The sequence below is a fragment of the Ranitomeya imitator genome, chromosome 1 (assembly GCF_032444005.1).
Source record: "Ranitomeya imitator isolate aRanImi1 chromosome 1, aRanImi1.pri, whole genome shotgun sequence".
Classification (NCBI taxonomy): Eukaryota; Metazoa; Chordata; class Amphibia; order Anura; family Dendrobatidae; genus Ranitomeya; species Ranitomeya imitator.
The window spans coordinates 167,760-188,008 of NC_091282.1; the positions used below are offsets into that span (position 1 = coordinate 167,760).

Consider the following 20,249-nt stretch of genomic DNA (forward strand, 5'->3'; position numbering starts at 1 on the left):
CAGTAAAGAATCCTTCTCTCTATTCCGATGTCGGACTTGTCACAGAACACAATAAAGCTGATAGAAATGTAGAGGAGTTACCTCTCCGCTCAGCAGGGAGACGATCTCCAGGGCGAAGTGGAATAATCTTCTGGTGGTCTCATCCCTGTCCATCCTCGGGGTCATTCAGGAGGAGGAGGGATGAGCACTGGATCAGCTGGAGGGATCTCGTCCTGCCGGCGTCTTCATGATGAAGGAGAAGATGGAAATCACCGGGGACGACAGAACGACAATCGCTAAATTCTGCCAAATATCAACATTTATCAGGAGGAATCTGGAGGAAAAGCCACAAAACTCCTCCACGGCCTCCTCCGCCGATCTGACCGCTCATCATCAGCCTCGTAGGGGGAGGACTGTCACCGTGGTAACTACATCACCCGTGAGGGGCAGGTCACTGTGGTAACTCCACCTCCAGCTGAGGACTGTCAACGTGGTAACTACACCGCTAGCAGGGGACAGTCACCATGGTAACTACACCGCCAGCAGAGGTCTGTCACCATGGTAACTACACCGCCAGAGATTGACGGTCACTGCGGTAACTACACTGCCAGGAGAGGCTGTGAGATGAGGTGCTGCTGTACCCCCCTGATGCTATAGTCTCTTCCAAGGAGAGCTACCGTATTTTTCTGACTATAAGATGCACTTTTTTACCTCCCAAAATGTGGAGAAAAATGTGGCATTTGTCTTACAGTCCGGATCTACTGGCTCTGGCTGTGGTGGGGAGGTAGGGAGCGGTTTCGGCAGAGCAGAGGATCACAGAGGCAGGAGCCAGCAGATGCGGCTAACTCCTGTGCCCGTTGCTAGAGAGAAATGAATATTCACTGCATTCCATGCCCATGGGCGTGGAGGGCAATGAATATTCATTTCTTTTTGGCATCCTGGTATGATTGGTCTAATCCCGGTCCTGGTATTATTGGTCCCATCCTTATTCTGGTAGGATTAGTCCCATCCCGGTCCTGGCATGCATGGCCCCATCAGAAAAGATTAAAAAAAAAACCATTACACTTACCTTCTAAGCGCTCCCTCGCAGCGTCCTGCTCCGGTGCCAGAAGCTGCTTAATGCTTGTAATGGCAGGGACGTGACCGCCGCCGGCAGCAGCAGGAAGGCTCCGGCTGACACTGCGCGCTACTGAAGAGCAATGAATACTCGCTGCTCTCTGCGATGTACAGTCCCGGCGAGTATTCCGGCAGCCGTGCTCTGCTTGTGACATCCCTGACATGTGCTTCTTACAAGCACTAATCAGCTGCTGGCAACGGAGGAGGACGCTGCGAGGAAGCGGAGGAAGGAAGTGTAATGGTTTTTTTTTTTTTTTCTGATGGGGCCAATCATACCAGGATAGGGATGAGGGGTCCATGCATACCAGGAAGAGGGGCCATGCATACCAGGACCGGGATGAGGGGGCCATGCATACCAGGATAGGGATGAGGGGGCCATGTATACCAGGATAGGGATGAGGGGGCCATGCATACCAGGATAGGGATGAGGGGGCCATGCATACCAGGACCGGGATGAGGGGGCCATGCATACCAGGATCGGGATGAGGGGGCCATGCATACCAGGACGGGGATGAGGTGGCCATGCATACCAGGACGGGGATGAGGGGGCCATGCATACCAGGATGGGGATGAGGGGGCCATGCATACCAGGATAGGGATGAGGAGGCCATGCATACCAGGATAGGGATGAGGAGGCCATGCATACCAGGATAGGGATGAGGAGGCCATGCATACCAGGATAGGGATGAGGAGGCCATGCATACCAGGATAGGGATGAGGAGGCCATGCATACCAGGATAGGGATGAGGAGGCCATGTATACCAGGATAGGGATGAGGGGCCATGTATACCAGGATAGAGATGAGGGGGCCATGCATACCAGGATAGGGATGAGGGGCCATGTATACCAGGATAGAGATGAGGGGGCCATGCATACCAGGATAGGGATGAGGGGCCATGTATACCAGGATAGAGATGAGGGGGCCATGCATACCAGGATAGGGATGAGGGGCCATGCATACCAGGATAGGGATGAGGGGCCATGTATACCAGGATAGGGATGAGGGGGCCATGCATACCAGGATAGGGATGAGGGGGCCATGCATACCAGGATAGGGATGAGGGGGCCATGCATACCAGGATAGGGATGAGGGGCCATGCATACCAGGATAGGGATGAGGGGGCCATGTATACCAGGATAGGGATGAGGGACCATGCATACCAGGATAGGGATGAGGGGGCCATGCATACCAGGATAGGGATGAGGGGCCATGTATACCAGGATAGGGATGAGGGGCCATGTATACCAGGATAGAGATGAGGGGGCCATGCATACCAGGATAGGGATGAGGGGCCATGTATACCAGGATAGGGATGAGGGGCCATGTATACCAGGATAGGGATGAGGGGACCATGCATACCAGGATAGGGATGAGGGGGCCATGCATACCAGGATAGGGATGAGGGGCCATGCATACCAGGATAGGGATGAGGGGGCCATGCATACCAGGATAGGGATGAGGGGCCATGCATACCAGGATAGGGATGAGGGGGCCATGTATACCAGGATAGGGATGAGGGACCATGCATACCAGGATAGGGATGAGGGGACCTTATTTACCAGGATAGGGATATTAAATACAGAATTGACCACATTTTTTGCTTCATTTTTTCCCCTAATTTCCTCCTCTAAAACCTAGGTGCGTCTAATGGTCCAGTGCATCTTATAGTCCGAAAAATAAGGTAATTTCAGCTGAGATACAAGCGATCGCCAATCTGCCATTATTGCTCCACATTAAAGATGAAATAAAATAATCACGATGCATCGGAGGCAAGAAAATACACAGAGCCGGTGTCTGTCCGTGTCCAATCCTTGTCTGGTCTCAGATCCCGGTCACAAGTCTTTATTACAGCACAGAGAGGAGAGAGTGGGAGGAATGGCTTCTTACATTACCAGTACTTGTGAATAGCAAGGTGGTAAATGATGTCTCTATATAGAGGGTCCTTTGTGATCTGCGGAGAACTGGTCTGATAATTTCACACCGTAGATCTCTCCTCCCTCAGGTAATGTGATGTAAGAAGCCATGGATCCAGACGAGGATCGGACACGGACAGACGCGGCTTCTGCTCTTGTGTCTGATGTGATGATAGCTGGTAAATGTGCGGCGACTCCTGAGCTTCTCCTATAACTTCACATACAGGTTTCCACTACACAAACACAACCCCCCCACAGACCCCTCTATATAGAGACCGCGCCCGGAGTTACTGCTCTTATCAATAACACTTAGAATACAGAATTATCAGAGATATAGAGGGAGATGGAAGTGTCTAATAATAATCACAGTATCAATATTTACCAGAACATTAACCCCTTAACAACTGCCGATACGCCTTTAACGGTGGCAGTTAAGGGTACTTAAACCACAGGAAAAAGTGTATAGCGCCCCCAGAGTCGGAATTTCTCCGGGGTCTCGGCTGCAGGGGGTACAGAGAACATGATTCTGGTCAGTTTTTACTGGCTCCAGTGTTGCGATCGCCGTTATTAACCGTAAAATGGTGACTGCAAAAAAAAAGTCTGATTTTCCATTTAACCCCTTTCTGACCTCGGGCGGGATAGTACGTCCGAGGTCAGATCCCCTGCTTTGATGCAGGGCTCCGCGGTGAGCCCGCACCAAAGCCGGGACATGTCAGCTGTTCAAAACAGCTGACATGTGCCCGTAATAGGCGCGGGCAGAATCGCGATCTGCCCGCACCTATTAACTAGTTAAATGCCGCTGTCAAACGCAGACAGCGGCATTTAACTACCATTTCCGGCCGGGCAGCCGGAAATGACGTCATCGCCGACCCCCGTCACATGATCGGGGGTCGGCGATGCATCAGAATAGTAACCATAGAGGTCCTAAAGACCCCTATGATTACTGTTCCTCGGCAGCTGTGAGCGCCACCCTGTGGTCGGCGCTCACAGCACACCTGCAATTCTGATACATAGCAGCGAACATAAGATCGCTGCTATGTAGCAGAGGCGATAGCGTTGTGCCTGCTTCTAGCCTCCCATGGAGGCTACTGAAGCATGGCAAAAGTAAAAAAAAAAAAAAAAAAAGTTAAAAAAAAATGTGAAAAAAATATAAAAAAGTTTAAATCACCCCCCTTTCGCCTCAATCAAAATGAATAAAAAAAAAAAATCAAATCTACACATATTTGGTATCGCCGCGTTCAGAATCGCCCGATCTATCAATTAAAAAAAAGCATTAACTTGATCACTAAACGGCGTAACGAGAAAAAAAATGCGAAACGAAAGAATTACGTTTTTTTGGTCGCCGCGACATTGCATTAATATACAATAACGGGTGATCAAAAGAACGTATCAGCACCAAAATGCTATCATTAAAAACGTCATCTCGGCACGCAAAAAATAAGCCCTCAACCGACCCCAGATCATGAAAAATGTAGATGCTACGGGTATCGAAAAATGGCGCAATTTTTTTTTTTTTTTTTTTTTTTAGCAAAGTTTGGAATTTTTTTTCACCACTTAGGTAAAAAATAACCTAGTCATGTTAGATGTCGATGAACTCGTACTGACCTGGAGAATCATAATGGCAGGTCAGTTTTAGCATTTAATGAACCTAGCAAAAAAGCCAAACAAAAAACCAGTGTGGGATTGCACTTTTTTTGCAATTTCACGCACTTGAAATTTTTTTCCCGTTTTCTAGTACTTGACATGCTAAAACCAATGATGTCTTTCAAAAGTACAACTCGTCCCGCAAAAAATAAGCCCTCACATGTCCATATTGACGGAAAAATAAAAAAGTTATGGCTCTGGGAAGGAGGGGAGTGAAAAACGAACACGGAAAAACAAAAAATCCCAAGGTCATAGTAACATAGTAACATAATAACATAGTTAGTAAGGCCGAAAAAAGACATTTGTCCATCCAGTTCAGCCTATATTCCATCATAATAAATACCCAGATCTACGTCCTTCTACAGAACCTAATAATTGTATGATACAATATTGTTCTGCTCCAGGAAGACATCCAGGCCTCTCTTGAACCCCTCGACTGAGTTCGCCATCACCACCTCCTCAGGCAAGCAATTCCAGATTCTCACTGCCCTAACAGTAAAGAATCCTCTTCTATGTTGGTGGAAAAACCTTCTCTCCTCCAGACGCAAAGAATGCCCCCTTGTGCCCGTCACCTTCCTTGGTATAAACAGATCCTCAGCGAGATATTTGTATTGTCCCCTTATATACTTATACATGGTTATTAGATCGCCCCTCAGTCGTCTTTTTTCTAGACTAAATAATCCTAATTTCGCTAATCTATCTGGGTATTGTAGTTCTCCCATCCCCTTTATTAATTTTGTTGCCCTCCTTTGTACTCTCTCTAGTTCCATTATATCCTTCCTGAGCACCGGTGCCCAAAACTGGACACAGTACTCCATGTGCGGTCTAACTAGGGATTTGTACAGAGGCAGTATAATGCTCTCATCATGTGTATCCAGACCTCTTTTAATGCACCCCATGATCCTGTTTGCCTTGGCAGCTGCTGCCTGGCACTGGCTGCTCCAGGTAAGTTTATCATTAACTAGGATCCCCAAGTCCTTCTCCCTGTCAGATTTACCCAGTGGTTTCCCGTTCAGTGTGTAATGGTGATATTGATTCCCTCTTCCCATGTAGAGGTCATGAAGGGGTTAAATTCTCTCTCCTCTGTGATCGCACATCAGAAGAGAGAGAAATAGGGTCCCCCGGTCCTGTGACCCCTCCCCCCTCCCCCTATGTTCCTGCGTCCCCCCACGGCCGCCGGCATCTTTTTCCGGGAAGAAAATGGCGGGCGCATGTGCAGTACCCCCGCCGAGATCTGCCGGTCGGCACTTGGCAACAATAGATTTTTCCCATTGGTTCATTTTGATCACTATGATAGGGTCTATCACAGTAATCACAATAAAAAAAATAGTAAATAAACCCCCCTTTATCATCCCCTTAGTAAGGGAAAAATTATAAAATTAAAAAAAATGTATTTATTTCCATTTTCCCTTTAGGGGTGTGCTTGGATTAGGGTTTCAGTTATAATTGGGGGTTTCCACTGTTTAGGCACATCAGGGGTCTCCAAACGCGACATGGCGTCTGACCTCAATTCCAGCCAATTCTGCGTTAAAAAGTCAAACGGCGCTCCTTCCCTCCCGAGCTCTCCCATGCGCCCAAACAGTAGTTTACCCCCACACATGGGGTATCGGCGCACTCAGGACACATTGGACAACAAGTTTTGTAGCACATTTTCTCTTTCTACCCTTGTGAAAATAAAAAACAAAAAATGGGTCTGAAGTAAAATGTTTTCAAAAAAAGTTAAATGTTCACTTTTTCCTTTCGCATTGCTTCAGTTCCTGTGAAGCACGTAAAGGGTTAATAAACTTCCGGAATGTGGTTTTGAGCACCTTGAGGGGTGCAGTTTGTAGAATGGAGTCACACTTGGTTATTTTCTATCACAGACCCCTCAAAGTGACTTCACTGTGAGGTGGTCCCTAAAAAATGGTGTTGTAAAAATGAGAAATCGCTGGTCAACTTTTAACCCTCATAACTCCCTAACAAAAAAAAAAAATTGTTTCCAAAATTGTGTGGCTGTAAAGTAGACATGTGGGAATAGTGCGGTGATGTCAGTATGTCTCCCTCTGAGGTGGGCTCCGGTGGGTAGACATGTGGGAATAGTGCGGTGATGTCAGTATGTCTCCCTCTGAGGTGAGCTCCGGTGGGTAGACATGTGGGAATAGTGCGGTGATGTCAGTATGTCTCCCTCTGAGGTGGGCTCCGGTGGGTAGACATGTGGGAATAGTGCGGTGATGTCAGTATGTCTCCCTCTGAGGTGAGCTCCGGTGGGTAGACATGTGGGAATAGTGCGGTGATGTCAGTATGTCTCCCTCTGAGGTGGGCTCCGGTGGGTAGACATGTGGGAATAGTGCACTGATGTCAGTATGTCTCCCTCTGAGGTGGGCTCCGGTGGGTAGACATGTGGGAATAGTGCGGTGATGTCAGTATGTTTCCCTCTGAGGTGAGCTCCGGTGGGTAGACATGTGGGAATAGTGCGGTGATGTCAGTATGTCTCCCTCTGAGGTGGGCTCCGGTGGGTAGACATGTGGGAATAGTGCACTGATGTCAGTATGTCTCCCTCTGAGGTGGGCTCCGGTGGGTAGACATGTGGGAATAGTGCGGTGATGTCAGTATGTCTCCCTCTGAGGTGGGCTCCGGTGGGTAGACATGTGGGAATAGTGCGGTGATGTCAGTATGTCTCCCTCTGAGGTGGCTCCGGTGGGTAGACATGTGGGAATAGTGCACTGATGTCAGTATGTCTCCCTCTGAGGTGGGCTCCGGTGGGTAGACATGTGGGAATAGTGCACTGATGTCAGTATGTCTCCCTCTGAGGTGGGCTCCGGTGGGTAGACATGTGGGAATAGTGCACTGATGTCAGTATGTCTCCCTCTGAGGTGGGCTCCGGTGGGTAGACATGTGGGAATAGTGCGGTGATGTCAGTATGTCTCCCTCTGAGGTGGGCTCCGGTGGGTAGACATGTGGGAATAGTGCGCTGATGTCAGTATGTCTCCCTCTGAGGTGGGCTCCGGTGGGTAGACATGTGGGAATAGTGCGGTGATGTCAGTATGTCTCCCTCTGAGGTGGGCTCCGGTGGGTAGACATGGGGGAATAGTGCGGTGATGTCAGTATGTCTCCCTCTGAGGTGAGCTCCGGTGGGTAGACATGTGGGAATAGTGCGCTGATGTCAGTATGTCTCCCTCTGAGGTGGGCTCCGGTGGGTAGACATGTGGGAATAGTGCGGCGATGTCAGTATGTCTCCCTCTGAGGTGGGCTCCGGTGGGTAGACATGTGGGAATAGTACACTGATGTCAGTATGTCTCCCTCTGAGGTGGGCTCCGGTGGGTAGACATGTGGGAATAGTGCGCTGATGTCAGTATGTCTCCCTCTGAGGTGGGCTCCGGTGGGTAGACATGTGGGAATAGTGCGGCGATGTCAGTATGTCTCCCTCTGAGGTGAGCTCCGGTGGGTAGACATGTGGGAATAGTGCACTGATGTCAGTATGTCTCCCTCTGAGGTGAGCTCCGGTGGGTAGACATGTGGGAATAGTGCGGTGATGTCAGTATGTCTCCCTCTGAGGTGGGCTCCGGTGGGTAGACATGTGGGAATAGTGCGGTGATGTCAGTATGTCTCCCTCTGAGGTGGGCTCCGGTGGGTAGACATGTGGGAACAGTGCGGTGATGTCAGTATGTCTCCCTCTGAGGTGGGCTCCGGTGGGTAAACATGTGGGAATAGTGCACCGATGTCAGTATGTCTCCCTCTGAGGTGGGCTCCGGTGGGTAGACATGTGGGAATAGTGCACCGATGTCAGTATGTCTCCCTCTGAGGTGGGCTCCGGTGGGTAGACATGTGGGAATAGTACACTGATGTCAGTATGTCTCCCTCTGAGGTGGGCTCCGGTGGGTAGACATGTGGGAATAGTGCACTGATGTCAGTATGTCTCCCTCTGAGGTGAGCTCCGGTGGGTAGACATGTGGGAATAGTGCGGTGATGTCAGTATGTCTCCCTCTGAGGTGAGCTCCGGTGGGTAGACATGTGGGAATAGTGCGGTGATGTCAGTATGTCTCCCTCTGAGGTGGGCTCCGGTGGGTAGACATGTGGGAATAGTGCAGTGATGTCAGTATGTCTCCCTCTGAGGTGGGCTCCGGTGGGTAGACATGTGGGAATAGTGCGGTGATATCAGTATGTCTCCCTCTGAGGTGGGCTCCGGTGGGTAGACATGTGGGAATAGTGCAGTGATGTCAGTATGTCTCCCTCTGAGGTGAGCTCCGGTGGGTAGACATGTGGGAATAGTGCACCGATGTCAGTATGTCTCCCTCTGAGGTGGGCTCCGGTGGGTAGACATGTGGGAATAGTACACTGATGTCAGTATGTCTCCCTCTGAGGTGGGCTCCGGTGGGTAGACATGTGGGAATAGTGCGGTGATGTCAGTATGTCTCCCTCTGAGGTGGGCTCCGGTGGGTAGACATGTGGGAATAGTGCGGTGATGTCAGTATGTCTCCCTCTGAGGTGGGCTCCGGTGGGTAGACATGTGGGAATAGTACACTGATGTCAGTATGTCTCCCTCTGAGGTGGGCTCCGGTGGGTAGACATGTGGGAATAGTGCGGTGATGTCAGTATGTCTCCCTCTGAGGTGAGCTCCGGTGGGTAGACATGTGGGAATAGTGCGGTGATGTCAGTATGTCTCCCTCTGAGGTGAGCTCCGGTGGGTAGACATGTGGGAATAGTGCGGTGATGTCAGTATGTCTCCCTCTGAGGTGGGCTCCGGTGGGTAGACATGTGGGAATAGTGCACTGATGTCAGTATGTCTCCCTCTGAGGTGGGCTCCGGTGGGTAGACATGTGGGAATAGTGCGGTGATGTCAGTATGTCTCCCTCTGAGGTGGGCTCCGGTGGGTAGACATGTGGAAATAGTGCGGTTATGTCAGTATGTCTCCCTCTGAGGTGGGCTCCGGTGGGTAGACATGTGGGAATAGTGCGGTGATGTCAGTATGTCTCCCTCTGAGGTGGGCTCCGGTGGGTAGACATGTGGGAATAGTGCACTGATGTCAGTATGTCTCCCTCTGAGGTGGGCTCCGGTGGGTAGACATGTGGGAATAGTGCGGTGATGTCAGTATGTCTCCCTCTGAGGTGGGCTCCGGTGGGTAGACATGTGGGAATAGTGCGCTGATGTCAGTATGTCTCCCTCTGAGGTGGGCTCCGGTGGGTAGACATGTGGGAATAGTGCGGTGATGTCAGTATGTCTCCCTCTGAGGTGGGCTCCGGAGGGTAGACATGTGGGAATAGTGCGGTGATGTCAGTATGTCTCCCTCTGAGGTGGGCTCCGGTGGGTAGACATGTGGGAATAGTGCGGTGATGTCAGTATGTCTCCCTCTGAGGTGAGCTCCGGTGGGTAGACATGTGGGAATAGTGCACTGATGTCAGCATGTCTCCCTCTGAGGTGGGCTCCGGTGGGTAGACATGTGGGAATAGTGCGGTGATGTCAGTATGTCTCCCTCTGAGGTGGGCTCCGGTGGGTAGACATGTGGGAATAGTGCGGTGATGTCAGCATGTCTCCCTCTGAGGTGGGCTCCGGTGGGTAGACATGTGGGAATAGTGCACTGATGTCAGTATGTCTCCCTCTGAGGTGGGCTCCGGTGGGTAGACATGTGGGAATAGTGCGGTGATGTCAGTATGTCTCCCTCTGAGGTGGGCTCCGGTGGGTAGACATGTGGGAATAGTGCGCTGATGTCAGTATGTCTCCCTCTGAGGTGGGCTCCGGTGGGTAGACATGTGGGAATAGTGCGGTGATGTCAGTATGTCTCCCTCTGAGGTGGGCTCCGGTGGGTAGACATGGGGGAATAGTGCGGTGATGTCAGTATGTCTCCCTCTGAGGTGAGCTCCGGTGGGTAGACATGTGGGAATAGTGCGCTGATGTCAGTATGTCTCCCTCTGAGGTGGGCTCCGGTGGGTAGACATGTGGGAATAGTGCGGCGATGTCAGTATGTCTCCCTCTGAGGTGGGCTCCGGTGGGTAGACATGTGGGAATAGTACACTGATGTCAGTATGTCTCCCTCTGAGGTGGGCTCCGGTGGGTAGACATGTGGGAATAGTGCGCTGATGTCAGTATGTCTCCCTCTGAGGTGGGCTCCGGTGGGTAGACATGTGGGAATAGTGCGGCGATGTCAGTATGTCTCCCTCTGAGGTGAGCTCCGGTGGGTAGACATGTGGGAATAGTGCACTGATGTCAGTATGTCTCCCTCTGAGGTGAGCTCCGGTGGGTAGACATGTGGGAATAGTGCGGTGATGTCAGTATGTCTCCCTCTGAGGTGGGCTCCGGTGGGTAGACATGTGGGAATAGTGCGGTGATGTCAGTATGTCTCCCTCTGAGGTGGGCTCCGGTGGGTAGACATGTGGGAACAGTGCGGTGATGTCAGTATGTCTCCCTCTGAGGTGGGCTCCGGTGGGTAAACATGTGGGAATAGTGCACCGATGTCAGTATGTCTCCCTCTGAGGTGGGCTCCGGTGGGTAGACATGTGGGAATAGTGCACCGATGTCAGTATGTCTCCCTCTGAGGTGGGCTCCGGTGGGTAGACATGTGGGAATAGTACACTGATGTCAGTATGTCTCCCTCTGAGGTGGGCTCCGGTGGGTAGACATGTGGGAATAGTGCACTGATGTCAGTATGTCTCCCTCTGAGGTGAGCTCCGGTGGGTAGACATGTGGGAATAGTGCGGTGATGTCAGTATGTCTCCCTCTGAGGTGAGCTCCGGTGGGTAGACATGTGGGAATAGTGCGGTGATGTCAGTATGTCTCCCTCTGAGGTGGGCTCCGGTGGGTAGACATGTGGGAATAGTGCAGTGATGTCAGTATGTCTCCCTCTGAGGTGGGCTCCGGTGGGTAGACATGTGGGAATAGTGCGGTGATATCAGTATGTCTCCCTCTGAGGTGGGCTCCGGTGGGTAGACATGTGGGAATAGTGCAGTGATGTCAGTATGTCTCCCTCTGAGGTGAGCTCCGGTGGGTAGACATGTGGGAATAGTGCACCGATGTCAGTATGTCTCCCTCTGAGGTGGGCTCCGGTGGGTAGACATGTGGGAATAGTACACTGATGTCAGTATGTCTCCCTCTGAGGTGGGCTCCGGTGGGTAGACATGTGGGAATAGTGCGGTGATGTCAGTATGTCTCCCTCTGAGGTGGGCTCCGGTGGGTAGACATGTGGGAATAGTGCGGTGATGTCAGTATGTCTCCCTCTGAGGTGGGCTCCGGTGGGTAGACATGTGGGAATAGTACACTGATGTCAGTATGTCTCCCTCTGAGGTGGGCTCCGGTGGGTAGACATGTGGGAATAGTGCGGTGATGTCAGTATGTCTCCCTCTGAGGTGAGCTCCGGTGGGTAGACATGTGGGAATAGTGCGGTGATGTCAGTATGTCTCCCTCTGAGGTGAGCTCCGGTGGGTAGACATGTGGGAATAGTGCGGTGATGTCAGTATGTCTCCCTCTGAGGTGGGCTCCGGTGGGTAGACATGTGGGAATAGTGCACTGATGTCAGTATGTCTCCCTCTGAGGTGGGCTCCGGTGGGTAGACATGTGGGAATAGTGCGGTGATGTCAGTATGTCTCCCTCTGAGGTGGGCTCCGGTGGGTAGACATGTGGAAATAGTGCGGTTATGTCAGTATGTCTCCCTCTGAGGTGGGCTCCGGTGGGTAGACATGTGGGAATAGTGCGGTGATGTCAGTATGTCTCCCTCTGAGGTGGGCTCCGGTGGGTAGACATGTGGGAATAGTGCACTGATGTCAGTATGTCTCCCTCTGAGGTGGGCTCCGGTGGGTAGACATGTGGGAATAGTGCGGTGATGTCAGTATGTCTCCCTCTGAGGTGGGCTCCGGTGGGTAGACATGTGGGAATAGTGCGCTGATGTCAGTATGTCTCCCTCTGAGGTGGGCTCCGGTGGGTAGACATGTGGGAATAGTGCGGTGATGTCAGTATGTCTCCCTCTGAGGTGGGCTCCGGAGGGTAGACATGTGGGAATAGTGCGGTGATGTCAGTATGTCTCCCTCTGAGGTGGGCTCCGGTGGGTAGACATGTGGGAATAGTGCGGTGATGTCAGTATGTCTCCCTCTGAGGTGAGCTCCGGTGGGTAGACATGTGGGAATAGTGCACTGATGTCAGCATGTCTCCCTCTGAGGTGGGCTCCGGTGGGTAGACATGTGGGAATAGTGCGGTGATGTCAGTATGTCTCCCTCTGAGGTGGGCTCCGGTGGGTAGACATGTGGGAATAGTGCGGTGATGTCAGCATGTCTCCCTCTGAGGTGGGCTCCGGTGGGTAGACATGTGGGAATAGTGCGGTGATGTCAGTATGTCTCCCTCTGAGGTGGGCTCCGGTGGGTAGACATGTGGGAATAGTGCGCTGATGTCAGTATGTCTCCCTCTGAGGTGGGCTCCGGTGGGTAGACATGTGGGAATAGTGCACTGATGTCAGTATGTCTCCCTCTGAGGTGGGCTCCGGTGGGTAGACATGTGGGAATAGTGCACTGATGTCAGTATGTCTCCCTCTGAGGTGGGCTCCGGTGGGTAGACATGTGGGAATAGTGCGGTGATGTCAGTATGTCTCCCTCTGAGGTGGGCTCCGGTGGGTAGACATGTGGGAATAGTGCGGTGATGTCAGTATGTCTCCCTCTGAGGTGGGCTCCGGTGGGTAGACATGTGGGAATAGTGCACTGATGTCAGTATGTCTCCCTCTGAGGTGGGCTCCGGTGGGTAGACATGTGGGAATAGTGCGGTGATGTCAGTATGTCTCCCTCTGAGGTGGGCTCCGGTGGGTAGACATGTGGGAATAGTGCGCTGATGTCAGTATGTCTCCCTCTGAGGTGAGCTCCGGTGGGTAGACATGTGGGAATAGTGCGGTGATGTCAGTATGTCTCCCTCTGAGGTGGGCTCCGGTGGGTAGACATGTGGGAATAGTGCGCTGATGTCAGTATGTCTCCCTCTGAGGTGGGCTCCGGTGGGTAGACATGTGGGAATAGTGCGCTGATGTCAGTATGTCTCCCTCTGAGGTGGGCTCCGGTGGGTAGACATGTGGGAATAGTGCGCTGATGTCAGTATGTCTCCCTCTGAGGTGGGCTCCGGTGGGTAGACATGTGGGAATAGTGCACTGATGTCAGTATGTCTCCCTCTGAGGTGGGCTCCGGTGGGTAGACATGTGGGAATAGTGCGGTGATGTCAGTATGTCTCCCTCTGAGGTGGGCTCCGGTGGGTAGACATGTGGGAATAGTGCGGTGATGTCAGTATGTCTCCCTCTGAGGTGGGCTCCGGTGGGTAGACATGTGGGAATAGTGCGGTGATGTCATATAGTAACATAGTAACATAGTTAGTAAGGCCGAAAAAAGACATTTGTCCATCCAGTTCAGCCTATATTCCATCATAATAAATACCCAGATCTACGTCCTTCTACAGAACCTAATAATTGTATGATACAATATTGTTCTGCTCCAGGAAGACATCCAGGCCTCTCTTGAACCCCTCGACTGAGTTCGCCATCACCACCTCCTCAGGCAAGCAATTCCAGATTCTCACTGCCCTAACAGTAAAGAATCCTCTTCTATGTTGGTGGAAAAACCTTCTCTCCTCCAGACGCAAAGAATGCCCCCTTGTGCCCGTCACCTTCCTTGGTATAAACAGATCCTCAGCGAGATATTTGTATTGTCCCCTTATATACTTATACATGGTTATTAGATCGCCCCTCAGTCGTCTTTTTTCTAGACTAAATAATCCTAATTTCGCTAATCTATCTGGGTATTGTAGTTCTCCCATCCCCTTTATTAATTTTGTTGCCCTCCTTTGTACTCTCTCTAGTTCCATTATATCCTTCCTGAGCACCGGTGCCCAAAACTGGACACAGTACTCCATGTGCGGTCTAACTAGGGATTTGTACAGAGGCAGTATAATGCTCTCATCATGTGTATCCAGACCTCTTTTAATGCACCCCATGATCCTGTTTGCCTTGGCAGCTGCTGCCTGGCACTGGCTGCTCCAGGTAAGTTTATCATTAACTAGGATCCCCAAGTCCTTCTCCCTGTCAGATTTACCCAGTGGTTTCCCGTTCAGTGTGTAATGGTGATATTGATTCCCTCTTCCCATGTGTATAACCTTACATTTATCATTGTTAAACCTCATCTGCCACCTTTCAGCCCAAGTTTCCAACTTATCCAGATCCATCTGTAGCAGAATACTATCTTCTCTTGTATTAACTGCTTTACATAGTTTTGTATCATCTGCAAATATCGATATTTTACTGTGTAAACCTTCTACCAGATCATTAATGAATATGTTAAAGAGAACAGGTCCCAATACCGACCCCTGCGGTACCCCACTGGCCACAGCGACCCAGTTAGAGACTATACCATTTATAACCACCCTCTGCTTTCTATCACTAAGCCAGTTACTAACCCATTTACACACATTTTCCCCCAGACCAAGCATTCTCATTTTGTGTACCAACCTCTTGTGCGGCACGGTATCAAACGCTTTGGAAAAATCGAGATATACCACGTCCAATGACTCACCGTGGTCCAGCCTATAGCTTACCTCTTCATAAAAACTGATTAGATTGGTTTGACAGGAGCGATTTCTCATAAACCCATGCTGATATGGAGTTAAACAGTTATTCTCATTGAGATAATCCAGAATAACATCCCTCAGAAACCCTTCAAATATTTTACCAACAATAGAGGTTAGACTTACTGGCCTATAATTTCCAGGTTCACTTTTAGAGCCCTTTTTGAATATTGGCACCACATTTGCTATGCGGCAGTCCTGCGGAACAGACCCTGTCGCTATAGAGTCCCTAAAAATAAGAAATAATGGTTTATCTATTACATTACTTAGTTCTCTTAGTACTCGTGGGTGTATGCCATCCGGACCCGGAGATTTATCTATTTTAATCTTATTTAGCCGGTTTCGCACCTCTTCTTGGGTTAGATTGGTGACCCTTAATATAGGGTTTTCATTGTTTCTTGGGATTTCACCTAGCATTTCATTTTCCACCGTGAATACCGTGGAGAAGAAGGTGTTTAATATGTTAGCTTTTTCCTCGTCATCTACAACCATTCTTTCCTCACTATTTTTTAAGGGGCCTACATTTTCAGTTTTTATTCTTTTACTATTGATATAGTTGAAGAACAGTTTGGGATTAGTTTTACTCTCCTTAGCAATGTGCTTCTCTGTTTCCTTTTTGGCAGCTTTAATTAGTTTTTTAGATAAAGTATTTTTCTCCCTATAGTTTTTTAGAGCTTCAATGGTGCCATCCTGCTTTAGTAGTGCAAATGCTTTCTTTTTACTGTTAATTGCCTGTCTTACTTCTTTGTTTAGCCACATTGGGTTTTTCCTATTTCTAGTCCTTTTATTCCCACAAGGTATAAACCGCTTACACTGCCTATTTAGGATGTTCTTAAACATTTCCCATTTATTATCTGTATTCTCATTTCTGAGGATATTGTCTCCCTCCGAGGTGGGCTCCGGTGGGTAGACATGTGGGAATAGTGCGGTGATGTCAGTATGTCTCCCTCTGAGGTGGGCTCCGGTGGGTAGACATGTGGGAATAGTGCGGTGATGTCAGTATGTCTCCCTCTGAGGTGAGCTCCGGTGGGTAGACATGTGGGAATAGTGCGCTGATGTCAGTATGTCTCCCTCTGAGGTGGGCTCCGGTGGGTAGACATGTGGGAATAGTGCGGTGATGTCAGTATGTCTCCCTCTGAGGTGAGCTCCGGTGGGTAGACATGTGGGAATAGTGCGCTGATGTCAGTATGTCTCCCTCTGAGGTGGGCTCCGGTGGGTAGACATGTGGGAATAGTGCACTGATGTCAGTATGTCTCCCTCTGAGGTGGGCTCCGGTGGGCAGACATGTGGGAATAGTGCGGTGATGTCAGTATGTCTCCCTCTGAGGTGGGCTCCGGTGGGTAGACATGTGGGAATAGTGCGGTGATGTCAGTATGTCTCCCTCTGAGGTGGGCTCCGGTGGGTAGACATGTGGGAATAGTGCGGTGATGTCAGTATGTCTCCCTCTGAGGTGGGCTCCGGTGGGTAAACATGTGGGAATAGTGCGGCGATGTCAGTATGTCTCCCTCTGAGGTGGGCTCCGGTGGGTAGACATGTGGGAATAGTGCGGTGATGTCAGTATGTCTCCCTCTGAGGTGGGCTCCGGCGGGGAGCCGGCATCAAAGTCGGGACGTGTCAGCTGTTCTGAGCCCCAATAGGCACGGGTGGAATTGCGATCCACCTGCTATTAACTAGCTACATGCTGCTGTCAAACACTGAGCAAGCGCTTCTGGTCATCTGGTCGCTGACTCCCGTCACATGATCGTTGGCATGACAACCAGAGATCTCCTGGAGACCTCTACGATTGTTGATGCCGGAATGCTGTGAGCGCCCCCTGCAACTCAGCTACACAGGAGCGATCGGAGCATCACCTCGATGTAGCAGAGCCGATTGCGTTGTGCCTGCTTCTAGCTTCCCATGGAGGCTATTGAAACATGGCAAAAGTAAAAAAAATGTTTTTAAAAATATGAAAAAACAATAAAAAAAATATATAAAAGTTCAACTCACCCCCTTTCGCCCCTATTCAAAATAAAACAATAAAAAAAAAATCAAACCTACACGTATTTGGTATCGCTGCGTTCAGAATCGCCCGATCTACCAATAAAAAAAAGCATTAACCTGATCGCTAAACGGCGCAGTGAGGAAAAAGTCAAAACGCCAGAATTACGTTTTTTTGATCGCCGTGACATTGAATTAAAATGTAATAACGGGCGATCAAAAGATCGTATCTGCACAAAAGTGGAATCAATAAAAAATGAGCCCTCACCCGACCCGAGGTCACAAAAAAGCCGGATTACATACCGGTAATGCAAAAGAGCACGACAGCAACCCACATGAGAGAGAGGGATCCGCCCATAGGAACAGGAAACCTACAGAACAAAAGGAGGCGGTCCCCTCTCCTCCTCAGTTTACAGAGTATAAAAAAGGGGACCGCAAAAGTGTTAGCATTCATTCTTATTCAGCAAAATAAATAACTTAAACTCTATACAACCATTATTTGTGAACTTAAAAGGAAGAGCTGTGCATATCATAGGGAGGGTTGTAAATGGGTGCTGTCGTGGACTCATTAAAAGAGCATTACCGGTACGTAATCCGGCTTTTTACCCTTCGCCACGACAGCACCCCACATGAGAGATTTTCAGAGAGTCATTATTTGGGTGGGATTACTGTATTGAGAACAGCTCTACCAAAGGTCAGATCAGAAGATGTAGAAAGATCAAGTCTATAATGGTTGTAAAAGGTAGAAGGTGTAGACCAGGTTGCGGCCTTACATATTAAATGGATCGGTACATCTGCTTGTTCCGCCCAGGAGGAAGCCATGGCTCGTGTTGAGTGCGCTTTTATACCCGCTGGAGGAATTTCACTTTTTGACGTATAGGCCAAGCAGATAGCTTCTCTGATCCACCAAGAAATGGTAGCTCTCGTGACCCCATGTCCTTTCTTGTGACCCTGAAAGGAGATAAACAGAGCCCTACTCTCCCTCCATGTCTGACACCTTTCTATATAAGTCAGGATGGCTCTTCTGACATCTAAGGTGTGGAACTTATGTTGTTCTGGAGTTACAGGTGAGTCAAAAAAGGAAGGGAGAAATATTTCTTGTGACCTGTGGTAGGTGGACGCTACCTTAGGGAGGTACGAGGGGTCTGGTTTTAGAACTATCCGATCATGAAATATCAGTAAGAAGGGTGGGTCTACTGATAGGGCCTGGATGTCGCTAACCCGTCTAGCTGAGGTTAGGGCTACTTTATATGTCAGGACTTTTAAAGGTATTGAATCTAGTGGCTCAAATGGGGAGGTGGTTAAGGCCTCTAATACTAGATTTAAATCCCACGGAGGTAGACGGGGAATATGGACCGGTTTACTACGTTCACAAGATTTTATGAATCTTGAGATCCACCTATTAGCTGCTATATTGCATCCATATAGGGCTCCTAATGCCGAGACCTGAACTCTTAAGGTATTTACAGATAACCCTAATTCTCGGCCTTTCTGCAAGAACTCTAAGATAGGTGTGACTGGAACTTGCTTAGTGAACGGTACCGTGTAAAAGTCTAAAAATTTATTCCATACCCTACTATATATTAGGGTGGTAGATCTTTTTCTGCTCAATAAGAGGGTGTTTACTAGTTCTGCTGAGAACCCTCTTGAACTTAATAGTTGCCTCTCAAATTCCACGCCGTCAAGTGAAGACCTTTCACTTGCGGGTGGAAAAAGGGGCCTTGGAACAACAGCTCCTTGTGTGATGGGATCCTTGTGTGATGGGAGAATCCATGGATCGCATAGGCACATGATCTGGAGACAAGAGAACCATGGTCTTTTCGGCCAGAATGGTGCAATGAGGATTAAGGCCCCGTCACACATAGCGACGCTGCAGCGATACCGACAACGATCCGGATCGCTGCAGCGTCGCTGTTTGGTCGCTGGAGAGCTGTCACACAGACAGCTCTCCAGCGACCAACGATCCCGAGGTCCCCGGTAACCAGGGTAAACATCGGGTAACTAAGCGCAGGGCCGCGCTTAGTAACCCGATGTTTACCCTGGTTACCATCGTTAAAGTAAAAAAAAAACAAACACTACATACTTACCTATCGCTCTGTCCTCGGCGCTCTGCTTCTCTGGTCTGGCTGTGAGCGGCAGGCAGCCGGAAAGCAGAGAGGTGACGTCACTGCTCTGCTTTCCGGCTGACCGGCGCTCACAGCCAGACCAGAGAAGTAGAGCGCCGAGGACAGACAGCGATAGGTAAGTATGTAGCGTTTGTTTTTTTACTTTTAGGATGGTAACCAGGGTAAACATCGGGTTACTAAGCGCGGCCCTGCGCTTAGTTACCCGATGTTTACCCTGGTTACCAGCGAAGACATCGCTGAATCGGCGTCACACACGCCGATTCAGCGATGTCAGCGGGACCTCAACGATCAAAAAATGGCCCAGGCCATTCCGACACGACCAGCGATCTCACAGCAGGGGCCTGATCGCTGGTACGTGTCACACATAGCGAGATCGCTACTGAGATCGCTGTTGCGTCACAAAACTTGTGACTCAGCAGCGATCTCGCTAGCGATCTCGCTATGTGTGACGGGGCCTTTACTCTTGCCTGTTCTCTCCTGATCTTTCTGATCACTAGAGACATTGGAGGAAAGGCGTATGCCAGTCTGAATCTCCAGGGATGGTGGAGAGAGTCCAACATATCTGGGTAATCTATGGTGTTCAGGGAAGCGAACTTTTCTACCTGCCGGTTGTCTCTTGTGGCAAATAGGTCGATTTGTGGTATCCCCCATGATTCGGTTATCATTCTGAATATGGATTTGTTCAAGGTCTATTCCCCTTGACGTAACTCGTTTCGGCTGGGGTAGTCTGCCCTGATGTTGTCTACTCCTCTGATGTGCAGGGCTGTTAGGGATGTTAGATGAGTCTCTGCCAGCTGAAAGATGTCTGCAGCTATGGTCATTAGACTTCCTGACCTTGTACCACCCTGACGGTTCACATACGCCACTGCGGTGGAATTGTCCGAATAAATTCTTACATTTGCTCCATGAATCTGCGGAAGAAAATGATTTAAGGCATATTCT

The 20,249-nt window shown here is 49.9% G+C and overlaps 1 protein-coding gene across 3 annotated transcripts in view; it reads right to left on the minus strand.

Moving 5' to 3' along the window:
* LOC138657619 (zinc finger protein 271-like) overlaps positions 1 to 20,249 on the minus strand; it is a 60,092-nt gene that overhangs the window by 34,666 nt on the left and 5,177 nt on the right. For 2 of the 3 annotated variants that reach the window (XR_011317101.1, XM_069745360.1), the window contains exon 2: positions 82 to 282. Coding sequence is in view for 2 of the 3 variants with exons in the window: in XM_069745360.1 (XP_069601461.1) it covers positions 82 to 165 (84 nt within the window). In the remaining variant the exon portion in view is untranslated. The remainder of the gene's footprint in view (positions 1 to 81; positions 283 to 20,249) is intronic. The other variant, XM_069745363.1, reaches the window with a different exon arrangement.